At 39.6% G+C, this 27,799-nt stretch overlaps 1 protein-coding gene across 2 annotated transcripts in view; it reads left to right on the top strand.

Moving 5' to 3' along the window:
- Positions 1-26,989, top strand: part of AMN1 (antagonist of mitotic exit network 1 homolog) — a 47,841-nt gene extending 20,852 nt beyond the window's left edge. Inside the window, exons 4-7 of one of the 2 annotated variants that reach the window (XM_075210306.1) lie at positions 10,740-10,957; positions 11,626-11,682; positions 15,229-15,340; positions 26,046-26,989. In XM_075210306.1, the coding sequence (XP_075066407.1) occupies positions 10,740-10,957; positions 11,626-11,682; positions 15,229-15,340; positions 26,046-26,119 (461 nt within the window). In that variant the 3' untranslated portion in view covers positions 26,120-26,989. The remainder of the gene's footprint in view (positions 1-10,739; positions 10,958-11,625; positions 11,683-15,228; positions 15,341-26,045) is intronic. The other variant, XM_075210307.1, reaches the window with a different exon arrangement.
- The last annotated feature ends 810 nt before the right edge of the window (positions 26,990-27,799 follow it).

Raw genomic sequence — 27,799 nt, 5'->3', positions numbered from 1 at the left:
GCAGTTTACAGAAGTGTAAATTGGCCAACAGCCAGATAACCTTTAGCCTGCTTCCTTAAGGGTGTTGGCTATTGCTTACTGAGCATGTCTCAAAGATAAGTTGTTGGAATCTGCCAAAAAAACAATAGATTTTCTTAATTATGATTATAACCTTATATGTACACTGTGTCCTTGGAGTGCCAGTCGAAGAGCTACAAAAACTTTGTAACAAAAGACAGCCTCACCTTTTAGATGGTCTGCAGCAGTGTCAAAGAAACTTGTTCTTGTTGCTTAAACAACTTTCCAGCTTGATGAGTTGGGGCTCCTGGAAGCAATCTGAGTGATCGTGTATACTAGCTCATTACCGCAGCTCAGTATAACTGTATTTTAATCTTCTTCTTTGCAATAAAGCTGTTTAAAGCTAAACTGTGTTTGTTTTACTTTCATTAATCATTTATATCCAAGAACCTGGTTCCACCTGGATTCCAAAGGATACAGCAGGCAATAGGCATCAGACAGAATCTTTAAAGCAATAATAGTTTATTGCTGTTAGAGTCATTGTAAGGACCGTTACTCAGCAGTTGGAGATTCTGGTGATCATCCAGAAGCACAGATGAAATACCAGTTGGAATAGAAAATATAACTCTTTTTATACAGTTTCTGCACACGTGTAGGCAGGGGGTAATGCAGCCCCCTGCCCATATATTTCACCACCTGAGCCCGATATATTTCATTGAAGGCCTTATTTATTAAGGAACATAAATACTGATACTTGCCGTATTTTGCGTTAACTTGCACTGGAACGAATTAGTATACACTCATCATCTCCTACATTGACTATTGCAACTCCCACCTTACTAGTCTTTCCAAAATCAGACTCAAACCCCCAAAATCTATTTTGCATGTAGCGGCTAGATTTATTTTTCTTGCAAATTGTTCTTCCTTTGCTGAGCCACTCTGCCAGTCTCTACATTGGTTGCTTGTTTTTCAACTAATCCAACATAAAACTCATCTAACTTACAAGACCATCAACAAAATTGCACTGACATACATCTCCTCATTTGTCTCAAAATATCTCCCAACTCGGCACCTCCATTCTGCACAAGATCTGCGTCTCTCTTCCAATCTCATCACATCCTCCCATTCTCGGTTATGGGACTTTGTTCAGGCTGCACCCACTTTGTGGAATTCCCTTCTTCGCACAATAAGATTTTACTCTAGTCTTCAAACCTTCAAGCGTTCTCTGAAAACCCACCTATTCAGACAAGCTTATAATATTCCTCAACCAGCATCTTAATCTCACTAGGTTACCCCATTACCACCCTCTACACAGCTAACACAAGACAGCAACCCTCTGACCAATGTTGATGAGTGACTGATCATACAGTTTCCTCCGGGTTCTCCGGGTTCCCCCCATACTCCAAAAACATACTAGTAGGTTAATAGGCTGCTATCAAATTAACCTTAGTCTTTCTATCTAGGTCTGTGTGTATGTTAGGGAATTTAGACTGTAATTTCCAATGGGGCAGGGACTGGTGTGAGTGAGTTCTCTGTACAGCGTTGCAGAATTATAAATAGCTATAGCTGTAAATATAACTAGCTGATGGGGGCATGGCTTGACAGGACATGGTGTAGGACGCACGGAGCTTCCTCTCCCGCATATATCCTACAAACTATCTGTTACCTCTGCACCTAATTACCCCCCAAAAAACACCCCAACACCTGCTGGACTCCTAGTGTCCCCCTGGTACTTACCCGGATCCTATCCTGCAGGCTTGTGGCTTCAGCTGCATGGTCCGGCAGTCTCCTGGCTCCTCCTCTTTGGCAAATGTGGGGTGTTGGAGCGGGTCCTCTTGGTGTCTCATCTGCTGGCAGTGGTGCGGTCCGACTCCATCGGTAGGTAGGGCGCGAAGCGGCCATTTTGGATTGCATCATCCCCGTGAGGCCGGAGCACTGCAGGAATGTGCTGGTTGCAGGGGTTGGCAGAGCTGACAATCTGTTTCTCGACCTGACAGGTCACATCCAGTTGTGAGTACAGAGAATATTTTGCAGCTCTCACCCTTCTTTCAGCGCCCATTTGTGACTGTGTCATTGCCCAGGTCCTCCATAGTTATTGTGCAGCTAATACCACACGGCACGGTGGAGGGATTTTATAAGCTGGCTCGCTTGTCTTCCTGAACAATATTAATCTAAGAAAGGGCTGGGGCAGAAAGTGGTCATTTCTTCCTGATTCACTGTCAACCTTCCCAGTAGATGCTTTATAAACCTTGGAATAGTTACACTTCAGTGATGTGAGAGTCCCTCCGCAGAGAAGGGGTTAGGCTGCTGTTGCTATACAAGATAAGTGCTGAGGAGCGCTGCTGTTGGGAAGTGATTGCAATTAATATTTTGCCCCTTTATCACGATTTTGAGTGGTCAATCTCTGGTTGAAGTGCTTTGTTCTATACTCCCCTTCACACCTGAATTGCTCCTGTTTCTTAAATATGGGCAGGACCAGTACTGCCACTACAGCTGTAAAACTGGAGAAATATGCCCGTGCCCCTTCAGCGGCTCAGTCTGCCGAAGCGTCTGGCTCTGCAAAGACATCTGAACCTGCAGGGGCTGCCCCTCCTCTACCCACAGGGGACTGCAATTCCATCCAGCAGGTTCTTCTCGCTATAACCACCTCTGAATGCGGGTCACAGATCGTATTGGTGAGGTGCAGTCACATCTCTCTCTCTCATTTGCCAAGATCTACAAAAAATGAGGGAGCGAGTTGGAGAAAGGAGCACCGTATATCTTCATTGGAGGATGTTACTGCTCCCATGAGAGGAGAGATCATGGACTTGGCAACTCAAGTTAACATCTGTAAACAAAAAATGTCCGATATGGAGGACCGCCTCCGTAGGAATAACATTCGTTTTGTGGACCTTCCTGAACGTGCGGAGGGATCCGCTCCTGAAATGGGTGTGGTACGGCATATTGATGTCGGGAAGAACGACAAGACTCACCGCGCCGTGACTATTCCGATGGAGCTGGTTCCCGACCCTGCCCTGCCGTCATTGAGCATGCCGACGGCATTATCGCTGTTGTTAAGGGGGTGAGGTAAGTATACATCCATGTTTTAGAAAGGATTATACATTGTACATGGGTGCATACTTACATCACCCCCTTAACTACAGCGATAATGTCGGCAAGCTTAATGACGTCATCAGCTGCAGCCGCCTTCTTGCTTCATCGTCATTGGCTGCTGTCGGGGTGAAGAGGAGTCGTCATCGGGCAGGGTCGGGAACCAGCTCCTTCGGTATAGTCACATCGGGTTGAGTCTAGTCAGGATAGTCGCTACCAACGCCTGAAACACTCCTGGAAACCTGGCTTGTCTGCGAGTTTGACAGGGAGGCCTTCACAACACCAGTTTGCAGTCGAGCGGGCTCACTGTTTTCCACCTCTGCCTCCTCAGTCGGGGGCCCCAGTGTGCACCTTCATAGCTAAACTACTTCAAGGACCACTCAAATACGAAAACCATGTAGTGTCAGTCTTCCTGGACTTTGCTATTGAGATTTAAAAGAACAGAGCCCAAATAACCCAAGTCAAGCGGCGAATCCAGGAGCTAAGAAATGGGGGAAGTGTTTTGCTGGTTTAAAACCAAGCAAGAGAAGCCGCGAAGACCTGCAGATAATTGAAGACAAAAAGAGACGAGAGAGTATGACTAGTGTAGTATTTAACAACTCTTTTACATGAGGAATAATAACTACATACTTTTTTTTAACAATTAGTAGGAATGCTTATCTGCAAAAAATCTCCTGGCTATTGGATTTCTTCCAATGAATGTCAAATGACTGTAAAACAAAATGAGGTAAAACAATGTTTGCATCATTTGACATTAATTGGAAGATTCCCAATGAGGATACCATTATCCAAGAGATTTTTCTGCTAAGCATTCCTACCATTTGTTCAGAAAGTATGTAGTTCTTATTCCTCATATAAAAGCTGTTATACTACACTAGATCCTCTTTCATCTTTTTTTAATGAGAAAGGGTTTGTGATAACTAAACATTTGCCAGATTGTTATAAGATGTGCCCAGACACAGATTGTTTCCCCATGCCAGGGACTACCGCAATTCAGGAATGCAATGGGGTAGATTTGTTTTTAATTGTATGAATATAATTAATCTGGGATACAAATTGGAATCCAGCAGCCTTTCATGTACTTCTATCATTCTGTTTTTCGATGTAACTAGGTTTGGCAGGAGATAAATGGGTTTTTGTCCTTCATGCTTTATGCTTCCTGAAATGTACTTTTTGCAAGGCCGGCACGGACTGGCACCAGTGATTATATAAAAACATTGATAAGAAAATGTATGTCTCCATACATAACAGATAGGGCCTCTTGTTGTTGTCAGGGAATGCACATTCTCTAATGTGCAGATGCCCATAATTAATAATGATCCAAGCAGTGTAATGTCTTTAAACACCCCTCTGCGCAGGCATGCCAAGATTGTTGCCTATCACACATATGTGAAAATGTATTTATATCTTCTGATCTACTTAGACTGGTTGGTCCATGTGAGTGGAAAAACTTGACTCTATTTCATTCTCAAATCTTCTGACCGATTCAGTTACGTCAACTTTATATTGGGGCTGTAATCGTACACAAGAAATAACTTCTGAGGAAAGTGTTTTAGCCCCAATATAAGTGGTACATTTAAGAATGTTTATAGAGCCAATGCAATGCTACAATCTTATACAGACCAATGGGAAGGAATTGCTAGAAATTAGCATAGTCCAGTTTACTTCTCCTTCTCCTCCTTTTGTCATTATGAGTTGAGGGTTCGGTGCAGCTCCTGCGGGTATGCGTACTACCAAATTGTGTGTCCCCCCCCAGCATGTCTCAACCTCAGTTGTACAAGCTGGGGGGATAGAGATCCTCAAACCAATAGCAAATAAATTCTCAAACTTTGCTCTGTAATAGAATGTGTCTTTAAAAGATTGAGTCTCCAGATGTTTTGATTTTGAAACATAATCAAGTTTATTGACTGTTGTGTACATGGCCCACCAAGTCTAATTACATCAGGAAGTAAAGATTATACATTTGCACAAAAATTTTATAAGCAATAATCTTAGCATCCCTTGGCATTTATACTGATTTAATAACTATTAATTATGTGCACCTCCACTCAAAGAATGTGTCTCCCTGAACACAACATGTCAAGTAGAGGCGCTATCTCTGATTTATGGAGACATTAATTCTCTTATCAATGTTTCTATATAATCACTGGCAGAAGTCAACACAACCTTGCATAAGCACATTCCAAAAAGAATGAAGAACATAAACATATCCATCTCTTGCAAAACTTCCTTCATAAAAAGGAAAAGAAATGTATAATTGTATTATGGCTTCTAGACTGTATTTTGTACCCAGATTGCTTTTTTCAATGTCACCTTTCTCAAATGTGTATTTAGCAAAGAGAGTTTTGTAGTCACTTGATCGTAATTCCATGCCACAGTTACATTTTATGTGAATTATAAAGAGGGTCTTGATAAAGGGCCCTCATCATTTTTTATTTTATTTATTATACAACCTTTTGTGGACTGGTTAAGGTAGCAACCCCATGAAAAAATAAGTTGTGTTTGGTTGTTATTATTTATATATATATATATATATATATAAAAATATATATAATAAAAATATATGTGTATATATTACAGGCAGGTTATAAGAAGAAGGCTGGCAATTACTATATTCCCTTGGCTTGTTTCTTCAAGGTTGCTATTAATGATTTATAATTGTGCTCAGTCTCCACAGTGTCTTGTGACTACGCTGGCAACCACAGTCACATGGCACATGATGTAATAATAAGAGAGGATTTAGAATGCCCCTCTAAGTTCTGTATGCACTGTAACTGCCCCCCTCCCCCATATCTGCCATCAGATGACATGCTGAGAGTTCAAGGGCTATATTTTACTAAACGGCGGTTTGCTCAAACCCCCACTTTTTGGCTATTTTTACTACAGCCCAAACCTTTGACAAAATGGGCAAAAATTAATTTATTTTTTTTGAAACCACCACTTTACAAACCGCCATCCTGATTTTAACTGTGATGAACATACAAACAGTTGGATTTACTAAGCTGGGGTTTTCAAAACAGCCGTCCAAACGGCCAAAATAAAAGAGGTGGTTGTGAATGGCGAGATTGATCAAACAGCTGCTGTTTGATTTATTTTGCCATTCAGAACATAAGAGAAAGCACCATTGACATTTAAAATATTTGGAAAACCATTATTTATTGATAAAGGGACAAAATTAATTTAATATTAACTTATGGGGTAATTTATTTTTTTTAATATTTTTTTAAAGGGACATTTATAGCATTTAAATATGTGGGAAGTGTGAATATATAATATTAACTGATTGTTATGGTGGATATAATTATTTATATTGCACAATTTGTCATTACATATTGTCCAAATAATATAATAATTAAATAACTTTGTCCCCTTAACATAATGATTTTTTTTCCCCTCATAAATTATTATTTAATTTATTTTGCCCCCTAATCAATAAATAAAGATTGCCAACCTGATTTAAATGTCAATAGTGCTACTCTTATGTTCTGAAAAATAGTTCAGACAGCACATTTAAGCTATCCAGCCATTCTGAAGTAGGTATTAAAACTGTCCTGTCTTTGGATCACGGTTTCATCCAAGCCGCCGGCGGTTTAGATTCTTCAATCCGCCATACATCGAAAGTCATTTTAAATTGAAGCCTCAAGGCGCCCTATAGTAAATGTGGCTTGGACCACTAAACCACCAACGATGGGATCCTTAGTAAATCTAGCCCCCAGTCTGTGTGTGTCTGGCAGCCATACTTACTTTTGTTTGTAGGTGGACAGCTAACATAAATGAGTGTCCAATGCCTGCTTAAAAGCAATTTGCCATTTAAAGAAAGAAAAAAAAAAAACCTTCTAAATGAGATTGTTGCTTTTACATTTTTTTTTATACCACTAAGTTGGTATAAAGCCACAATCAAACTTCAAAGATTGTTATGTTGTATTGTTTTATTTTACATATTGCTACTAAAGATTTTAGGTCACACGTGCGCAGTTATATGCATCTTCTATAATCTGAAGGTATGTAAACTTGCTGACTGTAGTATATGATGGCAGAATTTCTATGCTTGTCAACATTCCGCCCTTTGCAGTTTCATATAAAGAAACTATTGTAGAGACTTCTTTCACAGAATCCTTTTATTTTACAACTTTTTGTCTATGTTCCTTCATGCCTTAGAAATGTGTGAATAGTAGAGACTAGAAAAGCTCTTTTTTATTGTAATCCGCCTAAGTGATTGTTTATATTTTTAGATCTAACTGTTCTCGTTCAGTTTTAATGTGTCGCTTTGCTATGAATCTGCACATAGAGTACATTGAATGGAACTGTTAATTATATTCAGATACCCATATAGAGGCTTTAGAGCAGTGATAGGCATCTTGATACATTTCATTGGCCATATGGGCAGCCCTCGAACCTTCAAAAGGGCCACACAATACCCATAATCTCAGTAATAAGATAGTATAATACATTTAATCAAAGAAAGAGACACCTATCTGCAATAACATATCCGCACGCATTATAAAAAAAAAGTGTTACAAAATATAGGAAACGCACAAAGCCGGAAGGAGCTGGGGGCCACAGGTGGCTCTAATGGCCATCACTGCATTAGCCGGTGGGGTCTAAGGAATCACACACTTGACATCTGGTAGAAATGATTCAGCATGTCAGATACTCAAAATATTTTTCTTCCCTTTTTTCATTTAATGACTTATTTCATGCTTGTGACTGTGAAATCTTTTCTGAAAGCCTTTAATTTCCCTGTTGTAATGTCCGTTATATATGTCAGTATTTTGATCAGTAGGTCTTCCCAGTGCTCAATGTTTGTAGAGTTGTGTTACCAGCATCTGGATCACTTCTTCCCAGGTACTTTCTTGCCGTGTTTGCAAATGCTGGGCACCATCCTCTATCAGTGCTTAGAACTTATTGTCGGTAGTAAAACAATTAATTGCTATCTCTAGGCTGAATACTTACTTTCAGTTCCACAATGTTTCACACTATGCTGGATTTGTAGGACTGTTTGCCCAAGAAGGGAGAATAAATGTATATAAAAGAAGGCTGGACAGTCAGTGATGCATCTCCAAAGTAATAAAAGTCTACTATACCTGATTGCTAGAGAAGAAAGTTTTATACACAGTAGGCATAGCTTCCTCTATTTTGCCCTGAAAAAGCTACTTCAGCGAAACGCATGTTGGCGTCTGCTGAGCTTATTAAATCCAAACTTCAAATGTGCTATATCATCGTCATCATCAGCTATTTATATAGCACCACTAATTCCGCAGCGCTGTACAGAGAAAATTCATTCACATCAGTCCCTGCCCCATGGGAACATACAGTCTAAATTCCCTAACACACACACAGAGACTAGGGTCAATTTAATAGCAGCCAATTAACCTACCGGTATGTTTTTGGAGTGTGGGAGGAAACCAAAATACTCGTAGGAACCCACACAAACATGGGGAGAACATACAAACTCCACACAGATAAGACCATGGCCGGGAATCAAACTCATGACCCCAGTGCTGTGAGGCAGAGCTGCCCATATATATTACACTCCTTAAGAAGTCCACTAAAATTATATTAAAAAGAATCACTTTTTAATCTAGGATTCAGTACCACAGCAGGGTGATTTACGAATCAACCCTGCCAAGCTAAAGTAATTAGCTCCGACCAGCCCCGAGTTTGAGAGGATCATTGCAAGTCGCCAACTACTTATCTGAGAATTGAGCCAGTGATGAATAATTCCGCATAATAGAGATATAAAGTATAACAGACATCACCTCCTTAAAGGAATTTTATCTGGCTCTCTGGTTTGAGTCTAGCAAAGTGCAACAAATGTATCTACCTTCACAAATATTTGAACAATCGTGGTACAATATTTACTCGGTGCAGCAACAGATTACAAACAGCACTTCAAAGAACTTTAATGGATAAAAGATAAAAACCTTAATCTAACTTTGGTTTATATAGGAATTGAATTAAAATGTACACGTGAACTTATTAGTATGTTCAGCAGTTTTTAAACTCACTATTTCACTTTTGTTATTTAGTTTTTAAGAATCTATTGTAACTATGAAAAATAAAGGAACACTACATTTAACAAATCCTGTCCTTTTAATTTTTGTAACTATTTAAATTTGGTAGTAGCATCTCAAGAAGTCAGATAGCTATATAATGGATATTTCATATTCAGATTACTTATTATAAATATGTAAATTCAATACAGAGGATAGTGACTATTTTAAATAACTGTCTCTCAATATACACTGGTCTCTCTTTTTTCTATATTGTAAATTTTCCTCTGTCGACTAGGGAGTTGTGTTTTTCTTGTTATAAATACAATACACCTCCCCCTTAGTCACTACATCACTTAATAAAAATCAACCAAGCAAGCAAAATAAGTTCTTAGTCACAAAGTGAAGGTGAACCTGTGTTACAAAGGCAGTATGTTGGGTTTTTCAGTAATCTATTTGTGCTTTATCTCTACAGCTGTGACAGTGAGATAAAAAAGTAGTGTTTCATCTTGGCTGCTAGTCACAAATAGATACAAACAAAAAAAGTAACTGTAGTTAATACACAAACCTTTTATCGGAACTAACAGCTTCAGTAAAAGTAATTCACTTTCAGTGGAAGTAATACTGATAACTCATATAAAAAAAAATGTAGAGAACAGTTTTATTGTTAGAAATTGTTATCCTACGTGTAAACAAGCCGATGGTAGTCAGCATACCGACATGACTTACCCCGACGTTTTCACACCAAAGGGCTCCTTCCCGACGAGGCTGCAGGATGACTGATGTGCCCACCGACTGCAAGCAATCGCGATGAATGAAGAAGCCGGCGCGACTTGATAACATTACTGTGAACTGCAATGCTGTTAAGGGAGTAATGCAAGTATGCTGTCATGGACAATGTACTTTGCAAAGCGTTGTACATTTTCCATGGCCGCATACTTGCATTACCCCCTTAACAGCACCGATAACAGAGTCGCGGTTCCTAGTGATGTCATCAAGTCGCGCCGGCTTCTTCATTCATCGCGATTGCTTGCAGTCGGTGGGCACATCAGTCGTCCTGCAGCCTCATCGAGAAGGAGACGTTGGGGTAAGTCTTGGGATAGTCAGCATCATTATTCCGTACCCCACCCAAACAAGCGTGCATTTACAGCATCAATAAAAACAGATCCCCACTCTATAGTGATATAATTCATTGATAATATACAGAATAGTAAATATAGTAGCATTAATCAATGTAAAGAGGCCTGATTCTTTTATAACGAACAGGCTGGGGCTTTGGCCACTCAACTCACTGGTATGTCTTCTGGGATCCAATGCTACCACTCTGTTTTAGTCAAAATCCATTCAGTGGAAGGCTCAGAACAAGCTCCCCAGGTCAAAGTTCTGCCCAGCGTACACAAGCTGGAGGTCCAACCGGAACCCTAACCCCCCTAAAACCTGGCCAGGATCCAACTGGACCACCTTATGTTGGTTTCATTCCAATCGGCAGTGTCCGAAAACATAACCGGACAAACAAACCAAGGATTTTTATATATAATCTATAACCTATAAACATACTTGCATCACAAATGGATCTATAGGAATTGGGAATAGATAATAAACTTTGAATTTGCATGAGTGGTGTGACTTTATGACCTTCTTTGACTTCTCTATCTCCAGGCATTACAGTGGTTGCTCAGTCGTGCCCACACCTCTTTGAAGTGACTCTGAAAAGATGCTGCAATCTAACGGACGTTGGCATTTTAGCTCTTGCCCTGAATTGCCCCCTATTGCAGATACTTAATTTGAGCGGCTGCTCCAGAATCACTGACCATTCTCTGGAGGCCCTGGGGCAGAACTGCCCTCTTCTACATAGTGTGGACTTCTCTGCTACAATGGTACGTGTTAGGCAGAGAGTCATTGGCGACGTGACCAGAGTTTCTTGCTGTGTACTCTATATTGGTAGGGCAGTTTGGAATGGTGTAATAATTTCTAGTACTCTACACATTATAGCCACAACAGTTTCAGAACCTTTTACAGTCTTGTGAACATCAGTAACTCTTTTTCGGAAGTCCCAGAATCCACTTGATTGGGGCACAATCTGCTTCTGTAAACCTAAATGTGCCCATTGAAATACCCCAATGGAGTCACTAGAAAATAGTGAATCGGGTGCCTCCTGCAACTAGGTCCTAGTAAATTATCATAAAGATTAGTTCAGCTTAAAAAATGGTTGCCTCCACTGTGTGTTGGTAATGGGTACACTGCCAATTCATTGAGACCTTGCTAATTGTGTGTCCAATTAAAATAAACATTATTTTTCCCCATTTGGGCTTACTTGCAGTAGTGTTTACTTGCCCTCATAAGCAAGATTTTAGTAATGTGTTGTATCTCTGGTTTGTAGTCCTTCTTTTATCATGCTTTCCTTGAGATTCAAGAGTTCCGTGAAACAGCATGACTCCAAAAGGCTCAGAGAGATCAATGTACCTCATCCAGTCCTGTTTGTCTCTTCCAGATCACTGTTGTCTATACTATAAGTGACTTACAATGTGTTTTGTACTGTCTGCAGGTCACGGATAATGGCGTTATCGCACTAGCAGCTGGCAGATGCTCAAAGAATTTGAAGGTATATTCACAGAATTATCTCTGAATATCTGTTTTTAACTGTTCTACAACACAATATATCCACTTTTGTTTTGGCAAGCCTTAAGTTCGTGTTGTTTTGGGTGTAGAGCGTCTTCTGCGTGACCACATCCCAGCGGCTCACTAGAGATGCTTTTAATGATCTTGGCTTTGTTGATGCTTATGCTGAGGTGCTCTTGGTGATGTGAGCTCATGTTCAGAGTCGTGCCCATGGTGTCAGTAGGCTTTCTATTTAAGCACACTCTCTCTCTCGCTATGATGTATTAGCTTGTGACTTTTGATCTTATCTTGTGCATTAAGGTTGTTTTGATCATGTTGAAAAGCCTGCACAGACTCCTAACATCTAGCAACCCATACTTCTTGTTGAAGAAGATCTCACCTGTAGGAGAACGCTTGGCTTATGTCTTTATGTGGAAACAAAGATCCCTCTATTGATCAATGTACCCTTGAATGCCTAGCTGAACTCCTAGAAACCTTGCTAGGGAAGATCAGTTCTTCTTCAATAAATAAGGATACATAGAACCTGATTACTTCTGTCACTGTTTCTTTTGCCAAAACATTCTTTCCGTATACAGATTTTTTTAACACTGGAGCATCTGGGATTTCAACAAATATGACCACACGAAAATTCCTACAGTATCTTTGGTACTTAGTGCTGTTGATGAGGGAGTTATTCCTGGGAGCAGTAGCCGTTTTAAACCCATTACCTTCGCTATTCCAGCTGGTATTCTGCATAAAGAGCACCATGTTTTGCCACTACTTCTCACTACTCTGCAAATACATACAGGTACATACAGGCCCGGCGCTCCCATTAGGCAAGGTTAGGCACTTGCCTAGGGCGCCGGGCCCTCCAGGCGCCCTCCAGAATGAAAATTACTTTAAAACTGTGCGGCGACCGCTGACCATACCCGTCACGGCCGCCGCACAGCATTCAGATGCACGGGGAGGGGGGGGAAGAGGCTATTGCTCACCACCGCCGCCTCTCTGCTCCGTCTCCTCCCCTCCACTCACTAGTGTCAGTGAGTGGAGGGGAGGAGACGGAGCAGAGAGGCGGCGGTGGTGAGGTAAGGAAAGACGGGGTGAGGGCGCCGTTTTTGCGGGGGGGGGGGGGGGGGGGCGCTGATTTTTTCAAAATGCCTAGGGCGCCATGGACCCTAGCACCGGCCCTGGGTACATACTCTTATTTAAGAAATTTAGCCAAATTCTTTCCTGGGGTTCTTCTTGATTTGAAAGATTAAAGTTAATTCTTGCACTTGGCTTCTGTGGAAATTCTTCAAACTTTACCCTTCAGCTGCTCCCCTGCTTGTCCCTTCCTGCTTCCAGTAAACTCTAAACCCACATCTTGGTAGACTTCCTCCAAGGTATCCCATTTTACATCCATGAAAGTTTCTCCTACATTGTCACAGTCAAATTTAACTCATATCACTCACAATTCAATGAATGAATCAGATCTTGGAATATTATTTAAGAGACATTGCATCTCTGCTTGTAAGGAAAACAAGGTCAATCGTCTTCTATGAACATTCTCTCACAATACATACGTGCATTACTCCACCAATACACTTTCTTTCTTAGCAGACTTAGTGGTTTTGATCATCTTCTCTACAATTCCTTTGCATTTCAAATTTCTTTTGATGAACTTGGCTTCTTCTTCAGCTGACCTTGGACATCTCGGGCAGGGTGCAGGTGACAGTGGGAGTATTTACAGTACAACTTTCCACATTTAGCCTTTGAACTAGGATGAAACTGCCAGATTCTACTCTATGCTCATTCTGTAAGGCCATCCTTGGTTTAAAACTGGGAATATTAAATTGAAGTTGACTTTTCTAAAATTTGCTTTGGTCTGTGTAAAATCATGGAACAAAGCAGTGCTGTTTCCTTTCCTCAAACTAACATCATCTTTACCAATTTGTCTTTCATATATCCTCATTTAAAACCAAATGATTTTTATTGACGGTCATTAAGTCAATCATATTCTGGTGTCCAGAATCTTTTGTGGAAAACTATTTTACTTGATTGTAAAGGCTCTGATCCTCAGTTAAAGCATGTGGAGTCCATGCTCCTCTTTTAATCATCCTATCAAACCCAGCAAGGTGCATCTGGTGGTCACCCATAAGAGGTGGTATCTGTTGTGTGACCTGGAAACAGCCACCTGTGTATCATCCAGTTTACGTTGCGGAGGTCCTTGGTTAAAAGTGTAGAGGGGCCAAAATGATCAGCGGCTTCTTTATTTTAACACTTCAGCTGCCAGAAGAGTTCTATTATAGTGTCCGTCTAGTCAGTGGACACTGCAAGGGGTTTCTCCCTTTTATCAGATTGCATATAACTTTTATATAGACATGATTTATCAGGATAGAGCCTAAAGTTTATAATAATTGGACAGAAAACATTACAACATTGTGGGTATTCAGTTTCTTGGCACATTTTGATGGTTACAACTAAAGAGGAACAGGTTACAGATGTATAGTCGCCAGCTTTCAATAAACTTCAAAGTCTGCAAGTTCTGTTGTTTATTTTACATTAAAACTTCTTTTTAACTGTTTGCCTCAGTTACTTTACATTACCTGTGATCCCTTCGTTATGCCCTATCTGTCTGTTTGGCACTACAATAGAAAAGAATTTGAGTAACCCACTCTTCAAATATATATTTACCTTAACCTTAGCCAGGGAGGCTGTTATAACTAGGGGGTGGATGGCGGCTGAGAGTGCCTCACTGGATCAGTCTAGTTGCTGAAGTATGGAGGCATGAGAGATTCATGTATGAAAGTAGGAAAGCCGGGCATAAATACCATAAGATATGACACCACTGCGTTGGATCAAGTTATGTTATCCACCCTCACCGGGATGATATGGTGGGGTTGGGGAGTGACCGGATGGGTAGTTAACTCTCAGCCCTTGCAGCTTCAATAGGTCTGACATGAAGTGTAATTTATAAAAGTTATTATAATGTAATAAAAATAAAATATAATAATATAATATAAAAACATCACTGTATAATGTTTATAGCGACATAGGTAGAAAGAGGTGTTAATTAGATAGGATGTTTGATATGTATTTATATCATCATGTAACCAAAAAAATCTCAATAAAAATACTTTTTTCAACACTGCCCTAAGTATCTGTGACATGATCACAGGGTTCCAATTAGACTGTGTGCCCCAGGTTTGTCATGGTAAACCATTTAGTGACACAGTGACAGCAAGGAGTATCTGTTTTCATTTGTGGACCTTTTTTTTTTTTTTGCTTAAACAGTTCCCCTATGTCATATAATTCAGTTATGTGATGAGTAATAATAGAGCCGGACAAATTTCAGGATCCAGGTTGACTGAACAATCATTTTTGGGAGTCTTTTCTATTACCTTTGGAACACAAACTTTTATAGATTATTAATAAATGTTTGACAGTAATTTTTTTATACAATTGAATTTCAAAAGGGAGCTTAAATGTGCCTCCAACTCTGCATATTTTGAGTAGCATTGCAATTATTTGTTGCTTATTTGATTTCGTTTTTTTCTGTCACTCCCTGCAGGAAGTCCACATGGATCGCTGTGTACACCTGAAGGATGAAGCCGTGGAGGCCATACTCACGTGCTGCCCTAACATCTACATTCTGCTCTTCCACGGGTGCCCGCAAATCACAGGTCAGCTCGTATGACACAGAACTTGTGCACTGACGACTTCCATATGAAGATTTGTTGGCTATTTATGGTTATTAAAGGAGTGGCTCAGTGGTTTAGAGCATTGACCAATACTCAAACATACTGGAGACCCTGGTTTGAATACCAGTGTCAACTATTTGTGACGTTGCACCAGTGACTTGGTCTTGCAAATTCCTGTTAATTTGTCACTTTTTACTGTTAACTCTCAAGCACCTTAAGCATTATAGTATAGCCAGTTTATTCAACTTCCATTTTACAGTCATTGATTATACATATTAGTTAATTGCATAGTTCAAATATATTGTACATCTTGTTTAAAATATCTTTATGATTCTTCCTTATTTCTTGAGGCTTATTTTGAAATATAGATGCAAACTTGGACTGTACAGTAACCATAGCAACTGCAATTAGGTTTGATTAATGAAGAGCAAGTTGCACTAATATTGGCCCTTTTTTTTGACACTTTGGGCGTTTTAGCTCAAAATAACCTGAAATGTGTTTGTGTTTGTTTCTATCGCTATATTTATGAAGGCCGTAATATGAATATACACCTTCAAAGTAAGGACTCATTGACTATGCGGAATATATGTGTCCAACTTTGCAGCCTGGTCATCATCATCACCATTTATTTATATAGCGCCACTAATTCCGCAGCGCTGTACAGAGAACTCGCTCACATCAGTCCCTGCCCCATTGGGGCTTCCAGTCTAAATTCCCTAACACACAATTACATATATGTGGTTTTACTGTATATATCTATAGCTATAGTGATTTCAAAGTAAGTTCAAGGCATGAAAACTCCGCTCTTTTGCACTACTAATCATCATCACCATTTATTTATATAGCACCACCAATTCCACAGCGCTGTACAGAGAATATTTGTCATTGACATCAGTCCCTGCCCCATTGGAGCTTACAGTCTAAATTCACTAACATAGACACACAGAGACTAGGGTTCATTTTGTCCTCAGCCAATTAACCTACTTGTATGTGTCAGGCGCCATCCCCGCACTGTTCATGCGTGCCGGGGACGGACGACTGTCTCCTGTGCCGAATCGCGGCCCGTTGCCTAGCAACGGGAGGTACTTCCGTTTTTTTTGCTGCGCACGCATCCGCAGTAGGTCCGTGTCCTGTTGGGCAACGGGACGCTTCTCTCCCTTGTATGTCGGCGGTCAGGTGCATCTGACCGCCAAAATCACAACCATCCAATCAGGGGCCACATTATGGTACTTTAGGCACCGCCTTCCATTATTCTGGTGCCAGAGTATTGGTTTCACCAGCTCCAGCGTTCCTGTCTCCAGTTTCCTTGTTCCTGTTGTTTGCTACCTTGGTCCTGACTTCTGGCTTGGTCCTGACTACTCTCTTGTTCTGCGATTTGGTACTATCTGCTATCTGGATCCTGATCTTCAGCCTGCCTCTGACCTTCCCTTTGAACAACCCCTGTGTACTACACTATTGTTTGGTATCTGATCCGGACTGCATGACCATTTCTGTTTTCTACTCGCTGGTCTGATAACCAGCTGGGAGAACCGCAACCTACGCACTTCACGCAGCCAAGGCCATACCTCCGCGCCTCCATGTTTAGTTGCGCTAATATCAGTCAGTGACACCCTGAAGAGTCATTATCGTGACAGTATGTTTTTGAAGTGTGGAAGGAAACCCACACAAACACGGGGAGAACATACAAACTCCACACAGATAAGTCCATGGTCGGGAATCGAACTCATGACCCCAGCGCTGTGATGTCCCACCTTGTACTTGCAATTCATTTATTCTAGGTCATACAAATGTAAGATAGGAAAACACGATGGTAATAAGTCTTCTAATTATTTACCCTTCCTTAACTACTTACATAGCAAAAACACAAAACTATTTTACAAACTTGGGCAATTGAGAAGTCACACAGCAGTACTCTGTCAAAATCAATTCTGTTTATTGAGCCCACAAAACAGTTATTTATACAGAATAATTGTGCGTTCTTGACGTATCTTGCTCACACCTGGTTTCATATCTTTGCAACAATTAGCACATTCCACACTATGTTGTTTATCAGTTCTGTAAATCCATCTGTTCCAGGCTCTCTTTCCTGGTCAATCACCCATATCTTTGCCAAGAACATCCTGTTATCGAGTTTCTCAGAAAACCTTCGCCTTGAGAAGCACAAACACTTCTATATTTCTTGTAGCTAAGCAGATTACACTTGAAGCATTTCTTACTTTAATTATTGTCTTTCACTGCAGCTTTTCCTATGTAAACCTATATGTTTTAATGGAGAGATCATTACCACTTTCTCAATAGTCACCTGTTTGTTGATGTCTTGGGGTCCTTCTCTCTGCTTCCCTCTAAACTGAACTGACTCTTACTTCAAAATGTCCCATATTTATACCATACCTCACTAGAATTTCCCCATTGTGTGTTGCATCCAGTCTTTGCCTGACTTATTTTTCAGAGTGTCCGAAAACAATTTGGACCAATCTGCCCCAAGGTAAGTACGGAGGGTACTATAAAACGTGGAATGTCTTTTCATCCATAATTATCTTTTGGTTTAGCTTTGATGTGTAAATAAGTATTTTGCTTGGAATCCCTAATGTAAATATCAGTGACCTCTTGGGGGTAGGTAATTGCAGTGGACAAATCTGTTTCCTAATACACAATGACTCAGTCTAGCTGTCAAACACAAATGTACATCTCTATGCACAAATATACAAACTAGTTTACTTAATTGTCTAACATGGAACTCGGGAACAAGAAACACGTTTGTGTTTTATTCTGTTATCACAAAAGGGCAGAAGATAGAAATATATACAGAATAATCAGAATAAATGAAATATTGTGCTTTTCTGAAATAGATTTTATGATGCATTTTGGATATATGGAATGAGTTTGTGGCATAGGTGTTACAATTATGAAGCGGTGAGGTCAGCAGGATGTTATTCCGACTAGTCAGGTGTCCGTCACTAGACTTTCACGTCATTGCGTCCTCTCTCACTTTTAATTTAAAGTGGCAATGTCAGGACCCCGCAGGTTAATTGTTTAAACACTTAACCCGACATTGCCGCTTTAAATTAAAAGTGAGAGAGGTCGCAATGACGTGAAAGTCTAGTGGCGGACACCTGACTAGTCGGAATAACTTGCGGTCAGCATTCTGCTGCTATCGGAGATCTACAGCGTCGGTATGGAGGTAACTAAGAATTTTCCACGCCGTTGAAGCGTGCCCAACCTCTTCTAAGGGGTGTATAATGTAACTGCTTGTAATAGTCATATGAATGTGTTTTTAACCAATTGTATTAATTTTTGTTATCTTATTGTAATAAGTTTTCTGTGTGGTAAGATGTACTCTCATTTTTCTTTGTCTGTCTGCTGTTTTTTTTTACATCCAGTATCCCCGTGTACAGGATAATAAAGACAGCTTGTTATTTCATGTGTTCTGAGTCTGTAGAGTAATGTGACGTTTTTCCACAACAGAAGCTGCCGATTTTGCTGTTTTTAAAGTTTTCGACTTTGTGAATTTTTGAATGTGGTTCATATGGTCTAGCATGTTTGTGTCTTGTGTTCTTGCTGTACAGTCAGTGTATTGAGGCTTTCAGTTGTATCTGTGTTTTTGTTGGTATTGAGGTGACTGAGTACCAGTAGCCCCTGAAGGTCTTTTGATTTTCTATGTGTAATGTGTGGTCTGTGTGGTAGCCGAGGGATTAGGAGTTTGCTATTTTTAAAGATCTTCCGTTGTTTCTTTAGTACTTTTTCTAGTTGAAGCTGTGTGTGTTACATTGTTTGAGGAAACAGATTTAATCTTCTTTTGGGTCGTGTTGAATGTATGGGGTGAATGTAGTTTTAGGTGTGGCCGTACAGCCTTCAAAACGACCGCGCAGAGGAAGGAGGGAGAGTGCATTGTAGCCGTCCTCCTCCTCCGGATATGCTGCGTAACCTCCCTGCACTGTGCAGAGGAGGTCATGTGACACCGAAGTCTGCAGAGAATAAGATCAAGGGATAAATTTATCAAGCTGCGGTTTTGAAAAAGTGGAGATGTTGCCTATATCAACCAATCAGATTTTAGTTATTTATTTAGTACTTTTTACAAAATGACAGCTAGAATCTGATTGGTTGCTATAGGCAACATCTCTACTTTTTCAAACCAGCAGCTTCATAAATTTACCCACAGGAGCAGCCTCCTGTTGGGGTCACAGGTGAAGGCTCGCCGACCCGCTGGTTGCCATAATTGTTTCTGTCAACAGGTTATAGACTGTTTGGGAATGGATGTTTGAGGTTTTCTATTTATATTGTTAGGTCTAGGAAATTGATGCTGGTTGTGCTATGTACCTCAGTCAATTTGAGGTTCAGTCTCTTCTGATTTATGTGTTTAAATTTGTTGAGCTTGGTTTCTGTTCCTTTCCATTTGAGAAGTAGATCATCTATGTAAAGTTTCCAGAGTATTAGGTGTTTTATTTGGCATTTTCTTCCTATGTGTTTATATAAAGCTTGTCATACTGTGGGCAGACGTAGTACCCATAGCTGTCCCTTGTGTTTGTAGGTAATATTAGTATTTGAAATAGTTAAATGCTTTTTGAATGAAGTCTATTTGTTCATTTGAGGTCTACATCCATTTCTAATGTTTTTCCTAATGCCAGTTTCCCATCGTGGTGTGGGATGCATGTATAGTAAGCTCACTATCGCTTACTATACACAAGTGTGTATGGTAAGTTCACTGCACAAGTATCTCCCAACACAGTGTGCACTCACAGCCAGGGCTCCATTCTGGATTTGCATACAACCACACCCTCATGTATGTGCGTGGAGCCATTCTAACACTGCATAGATGCATATACAAAGACAAAAGAAAGACTGGGTTATTGGAGGACAACTTGGTAACCAGAGATCCAAGTTAAAACACAAATGAGAGCATGAACTTGAGGACACCCACAAGAATTATCACTGATCCCACAGTCAAGCTGTAGCTACCTCCGATTTATCCTTGGGACTTTGCCGCTGGTGCATCTTTTGGTCATTATACACACCCACTCTAGAGTTTGTGTAAACAGACTTTTATACCTCAAGTGTGGTGAAACTACAACACTGGCTAGAATTGATCGTAGGGACAAGATTTGTTCCGAAAGTGTATACCACATTGATTACATACTTTCTGTATTAAAGATCACTTATTATTTCAGAACATTACCAAATTGTTTTATTTCCACCTAATTAGACATATGTTCTCAAATGGTATGTACAATATCTGTGATTGACTCTCTGTTCATTGGATTTTAAGAATTGTTTTTTTAGAATTTAAATGCTTCCAGCTTGGAATTTCCTCATTAAAAAATGGAAGTTAAGGGAAACTGTTGGATTAAAAACAAAAACAAAAATATCTGTTAAAACTACTTGTAAACTGGTCAGATTTGCAAAGCAAAACCCCCATATTACTGCAAAAGACCTGCAGAAAGTTTTAGCTGACATCGGAGAAGTGGTCCACAAAGAAACCTTACTTATAACGTTATGACTAGGCTGCAAAATAGTACTAGGATGAGCAGGAAACTGTTAATAATGTTTTATTCTACGTAATTTCCGTTATAAGAAGAGGATTTTACTGAACACTGTGATATAAAGTTATTTCCAGTAGGCACACATTGCAGCTAGCTTAAAATAGTCATTTGTTTGTTGCAGCAAGTAAAAGTTTGTCACAATTTATGGAAATTATGCTATTTGAATTGATATTATTGACTGCCTGGATTACTCGTCACGAGTGAGGTTTCAACATTAGCCACATAACACTTGGGGAAACGACTGTAGGCAGAATTCTGTATTTTACACTTTTGCATATACAGATCTATATTTTCTATGATTTATTTTTTTTAAATAAATACAAAGATATTGCTAAATAACCCTTTTCTCGGAAATTGTATTCCACAACACAATTCTGGAATTGAATAAATACTCTGAGCCATCTATCCTCTCGGGATGTTGGGTCTACTATAAAACAGTCATGAACTCTTCTAAACAGCTGAATGAGAACTTAAAAATAGAAGATACTTGACATACCAGAGGAAGGATATAAATTAATGACTAGGCCAGGCCTGTCCAACCTGCGGCCCTCCAGATGTTGTGAAACTACAAGCCCCAGCATGCTTTGCCAGTAGACAACCAGTTGATATCTGGAAGGGCATGCTGGGACTTGTAGTTTCACAACATCTGGAGGGCCGCAGGTTGGACAGGCCTGGACTAGGCACTTCCAGCTTGAGATTTCTACTGTCAGAAACATGATTAAGAAATGGTAATTAAGAACAACTATTCAAGTCAAGGCACGATCTGGAAGATCCAGAAAGATCTCAGATAGAACAGCTCATAAACTGGTCAGATATGGAAAGCAGAACCCACATATCACGGTACAGGACCTACAGAAAGTTTTATGGTGGCACCCAAGTATTCGTCCACACTACAGCGTTGCTTACACAGAATGTATCTCATGAAAGAATTGAGAAGGAAACCGTTCCTGCAACTCATTGCACATGTCAATGTATGAAGTAGGGAAAACAGTACTTGGATAATACAGAAATGTTTTGGTACAAAGTGCTGTAGAATGATGTATCAAAAGTAGAACATTATGGCCACAACCACAAAAGATAAAATTAGGAGAGATACGGTTGAACCATATGAAGAAAAGAAGAGAGCTTCATGCCAATGTATGGTGTGAATCTATTATACTTTGGGGTTGTGTGGCAGCCAGGGGCACGGGAAATATTGTCCTGCTTGAAGGAAGAATGGATTCAGTTAAATACCAAGAAATCCTGGAATCTGATATCCCAGAATCGGTGAAGAAGCTGAAATGGGGATGGATATTTCTGCAAGACATCCAAAAGATATCTCAAAATCTCAAAAATCAACCATGAAGAACTTACAGTAATGAAAGATTAAGGTATTACAATGTCCTTCACAGTCCCCAGACTGGAATATCATTAAAAGTCTGTGGGGAGGTCTCCAACATGCAGCACATGCAAGAAGACTTAAGAATATGTGTGAGCTGGATGAAAAGAGTGGGGGAAATTGCTTAAGACGATATCTAGTGTTCAGAAGTTGTGAATTCTTCCAAAGGATGTGTTATTAAGCACTGACTAACAGGGTGCCCAAACATTTGTATATGTCACATTCACTGTTTCCCTATTTATTTGCTGAATGTAACAGATTAAAATAAATAAACTTGATATATTTATGCAAAATGTAAGTTTGTGCCTGTCACGCACCACAACAATCTTGGTTCAACCCCCGGGCAGATCTAGTCATGTAGGTTTTGCCCTTAAAGCCAGTTGCTTTAAACATCTTGCTATTAAGTATGGTTCACATATGTATTGGTATCTGTCTGGTAGGATGAGATGCAGGAAGACTGAAGACGCGGTATTGTCTGGTCTGACCTATTGTGTAGGCACATTGAAAGCCCTCTTACAGCCCTGGTGCTGGCATCATCTACAGCGCCCGGCGCTATGAGCATCGGGTTGCCAGATTGTGTGCCAGTCACTGTCTCTAGAGTTAAAACTTGTTCTCGATGTTATGCTGTGTAGCAGTGTTTACCATCTCTGCCATTAACTTAAGAGGCACTGTAATTGCTACTGCTGTGACCAGTAACATTGCCAGAGTTCCTGATTCTGTTCTGATTACCTGGCTTATGACCACAGTTACAGTCCACTTCCAGACATGAATCCTTGACACTTCTCTGAGCATCTTACCATACAGTTTACTGATGGGTGTTATCCCCATTTCTAGTGCTGATCTGCTAGGTCCTGTGAAAATTCCAGATCTCAGGGCATCTCTAGCTCACTTCGAAAGCCCTATGACATTTGGGAGATCAATCTGTCCTCATTGACAGCTAAACTCTAAAGGGGGGAAGTGAGAGCTATGTGGAAAAAGGTTTAAAATCTTCTGCTTTAGACATTTACATTGTGCATTTTTATGAGGGGGTCTATCAAGACTGAAATGTTGCATTTTTCTCAATTGTGTTCCCTCCCACACGCCAAGTCTTGACTAGTAAGTAGTGACTCTGGTTTTATTTCCTGTTTTTATTTTCTGAAATTTATTTGTGCAACTTATTGTATGTCTAGTTAACTTTTTTTGTAACTAAGCCTTGGAAACATTTTTCAGATGAAATACATTTAATCTAGCATGTTCTCCGTGATTCTTTGTGAACTTACGAAGCCCAGGGAGGCTCATGCTACCTGTGTATGTGACTTAAGTTTTAAATATTATTAAGTGGTTTTGCTGAACGTAAGGACACCATAGAAAATCCTTTGTGGTGGCAGAAACGGTGTATTCATTGCTAAGTGGGCAGCACGGTGGTTTAGTGGTTAGCACTTCTGCCTCACAATACTGGGGTCATGCGTGGCGCTATATAAATAACTAGATGATGATGATGACAAGTGACTAAGGTGACACCAGTCACGGCCAGCTGTTCAGATTGCTGTATCTGGGACAGGCTGGGTGTTCGTGACAGTTGGGATACTACTGTTGTGCATGCTCTTGGACCCTGCCTTGCTACCAGCCATTTGGGGTCCATTATCCAGTTTTAGCATGACAGGTAATTGTCATTAAACATTACAGAACTCTGCAGAGGATGCTAAGCTATTTTCATTTAGAGATTCATTGAAACATGCAATTTAAACAGGGAACCCAAACTTCTACATGAAACTGTATGTTACTAAGCCTCTTTGTGCATCAACCATGCACACAAATCCAAACACAATAGTAATGTATTTTTTTTTTCTTTTACTCCAGATGAGTCGCATACCTTTTTTTCATGACACTATAGTAAGCTATACTTCAAATGTTGTCCAGTATCTCCATCTAGTGGCAAGTTGGAAAAGTGCAGTTATAGTTTAAAAGGGTTTGTGGCTTACGTTTGCACTGTTAGTAATATTATCGTTATACATTTATATTGTGCCAACATGCCCTGTGGAGTTTAACAGAAAGAGAGCTTACATACTGACCATTATAACAATTACATACAGCATTATAGATATTTCCATATTTTGCCATATAGATAAGATACAGACAGTGGACCTGATTCATTAAGAAAAGTTAAGGAAAAAATTGCGTAAGTTTTCTTACGCAAGTTTTCTGGACAAAACCATGTTGCAATGCAAGGGATGCAAATTAATTATTATTTTGCACATAAGGAAAATACTGTTTGTTTTTTCATGTAGCACACAAATACTTAATAACTTATTTGTACACTGAAATTTAAAGTTGACCTGCCATCACATTTAAAACTTACCTCCCCTTCTAATGCAACATGGTTTTGCCTTACTTACTTTTGCTTAACTTTCCTCAATGAATCAGGCCCACAGTGAGAACTTCGGTCAGAAGAGTTTAACAATATGTTATACAAAAGGAGTTATGTGTGGATCTCTAAGCGTCATGTCTTTTAGAAGCAGCAATGTTTTTGCACCTCGGGACTTGAGCACTTGTTACAAATGATCTCATCATGCTATTTAGATGGCATTTTATTTATTATCTCCAAAGTTTCTTAGTAATAAGCCATTTCCCTTTTTACTGGTTAGATAGTTTCCTTCTGCTGTTGGTAATGCTCTCAATGCAACTCTTGTATGAGCTTGTAGACTGCAATCATGGTATATCATGTTAATTATGCTCCCTCCATGGACTCTGCATTTTTTCTTTAATTGTATTTTTAATGTATACATACAAGTCCTGATAATAGGAGGAGATCTGGATTGTAAGCTGAATGAAGTGCATGAAAACTCTAGCCAGCAAAAGAGACAGCGCCACCTATATATTGAATAAAAGAATGCACCTTCTGATATGTAAAAGGAGAGTTAATAATAATGAATTGACCTGTAACAGAGAATCATTCTATAGCAATGTGTGAGAGATGAAACCGTTAACACATTTATGAACACCTCTATTTATACCAGGCCTGCCCAACCTGCGGCCCTCCAGATGTTGTGAAACTACAAATCCCAGCATGCCTTTCCAGCTATCAACTGGTTGTCTACTGGCAAAGCATTCTGGGACTTGTAGTTTCACAACACCAGGAGGGCCACAGGTTGGACAGGCCTGATTTATACCATGAGATCTGACACGACAAGTGTGGCTAGTTCTGAAAAACAGACTGTACATCAAATGTTTCTATTTCCGTTGAGAACTCTTCATATTTATGATGAAAAGAAAGGTAAAAATAGTGGCTCAGTGGCTTTACCGATTCCTAGTGATTTTATGGGTTGTATTCCCATGAATACAGAGATGGCTGCCCCCACTGTGTGTAGGTTACTGACCTACTTTTCCATGATTTTCAACTTGATTTCTAAAAAAGGCTTAATAAAATAAAAAAGTAATACTCGACATACCAAGACATGGGTTGAATAAATAGATTTTCAGATCTACATTATTTTATTGAAAATCATTTTAATTCAATGTTTAAGAACAACAAGATAAGACTGGACAATTCTAGTATATAAGAAATCTTCGTTAAGGTTAAGTTAAAAAGAAATAAAAAAAAAATTCTTCAGTATCGTTGTATTAAGGTCACTATTCATGAGAATGCAGCCAATCAAATCACTAGGAATCAGTACCTCCAGTGATGTCAAAAAGAGTAAAAATAGGTCTACTATTTGAACTATAAGGCAGCAAATATATTTGCCATAAATACAACTCATTCTTGCTCTCTCGTTTTGTGTTTCATCTTTTCTAGACCGCTCAAGAGTGGCCTTGGAGCAACTGGTGGGACCAAACAAGATCAAGCAAGTGACCTGGACGGTTTATTAATGGTGACACCAAGACCCCTGTGAACTGTCACTTCAAATATCTTCCAGCTGTTGTGGCGTTTCTGTTCCTTTTTAGGAGCTGTCTGTGTATAACAACAATGCACACTATATATAATCAGAATATAAATAGCATAGGCTGACTATTTGAAGTTTTGTAGACAGTCGCTTCTTAGTAAGTACGGTGTTGTCCTGATTTTTAACTACTACTGTTACTATAACACAAGCCTCTGGCCGGCAGGGTGTGCTAGTACTTGTAGTTCCACTTCAGCTGGCAAGTCAGCGACTGCCTACCTCTTAACTAGATGTACTGTATTGTGCTCATAGACAGGAGATTACAATTGAAACATTTGCACTACAATATACACAATTTTTCTAATGTAATACACATATCTGTAACAAACCCTCTATTACTAAGAATAATCCATAACTAATCCCTGCTAATGTCTTAGCCTTGCTGTGTTACCTAATTACTTCAGTCATTTTCTTTTGAAAAGTACAACAACAGTGGGAGACCCGAGGGTTCTGGATGTCTCACCGGGGATTATGGGAGTGTGCAATCACAGATGGTGAAATTGTCTTTAGAACATATGATGATGAGAACACCTGAGATTATGACCTCTATGTTGAGGGTTTGTACCTGCTTGGTGAAATAGTAGCGTTTTACCTGCACGGTGGACACAGACATCAGCGAACCTTGTGATAAACGTTTCTGTTAAATGCCCTACAGGTAAAATGCAATTTGGCCTTAGAGACAAAAACTAAACAAAGTTTGCAACGATATTCATATTAAAAATACATGTGAGTTTGTACGTTTGCATGTCATTTATAAATAAAAGCTTAATCTTTGTTTATAAATAAAAAGGTTATTCTACATGTCTGCATATTTATGACAAACAGGTCCCACTAGTAAGTATTAAATTATCGTCATAGCTGCAAAAAAAACCTTATGGTACACAAACTGAAAAAAACCCAAAACATAGGCAGGCAGAATAAGGTATTTAGTTCGGCATTGATCATAGTAAATAAACAGACAGCCCCCAATCGCTAACATGTTACAAAGTAGTGGTTTTACATTTGTGGAACAGCAGTCACCTAGGGGGAAATTCAGTCCCCCCCCAGATTAGCGCCGCAATAGCTCTACTATTACTGTTATTACGGTAAAATCAACCCAGCTTTCAGCTCAGGGAGCTGCTAGCAAAAGGCCAGCGTTGAAATTACCGTAATAACGGTATTAAAGCGCACTATTACTGTAATAACGGTAATGGTGCGCAGGCTGCGTTACTTCTTACAGTAGAGCGGCCAATTGAATGTCCCCCCTTAGACTTCTTGTGCTCAGCTTGAGTCTAAGTGGTGATAAGGACAGATGTCTAGGAGTTACACGTAATGTTATGATGGCAAACTAGATATCACACTATTAATTGATTTGTCATTTGTGAATTCTTTGCAAAAGGAATAATTAAACACGTTGTCTGGTGAGATAAAGTAAGTCCGACAGTCCAAAAAGTGTGCTGAAAAATGAAGAGTGGTAACTGACATAAAGATGGTTTAATTTGATTTAAATAGCTAGATTGAAAAGATAAATCTAGGGTTGATTTTAAAAGATGGATAGTATGAATAAATAAATAAATTAAACTTCCATAACTTTTACTATGTAACATGTTTGAATGTAGAGCCATAAAAT

This window comes from Mixophyes fleayi, chromosome 4, assembly GCF_038048845.1.
Source record: "Mixophyes fleayi isolate aMixFle1 chromosome 4, aMixFle1.hap1, whole genome shotgun sequence".
Lineage (NCBI taxonomy): Eukaryota > Metazoa > Chordata > Amphibia > Anura > Limnodynastidae > Mixophyes > Mixophyes fleayi.
The sequence above is the reverse complement of the archived record's forward strand: the minus strand, read 5'-3'. Positions and strand labels throughout refer to the sequence as shown.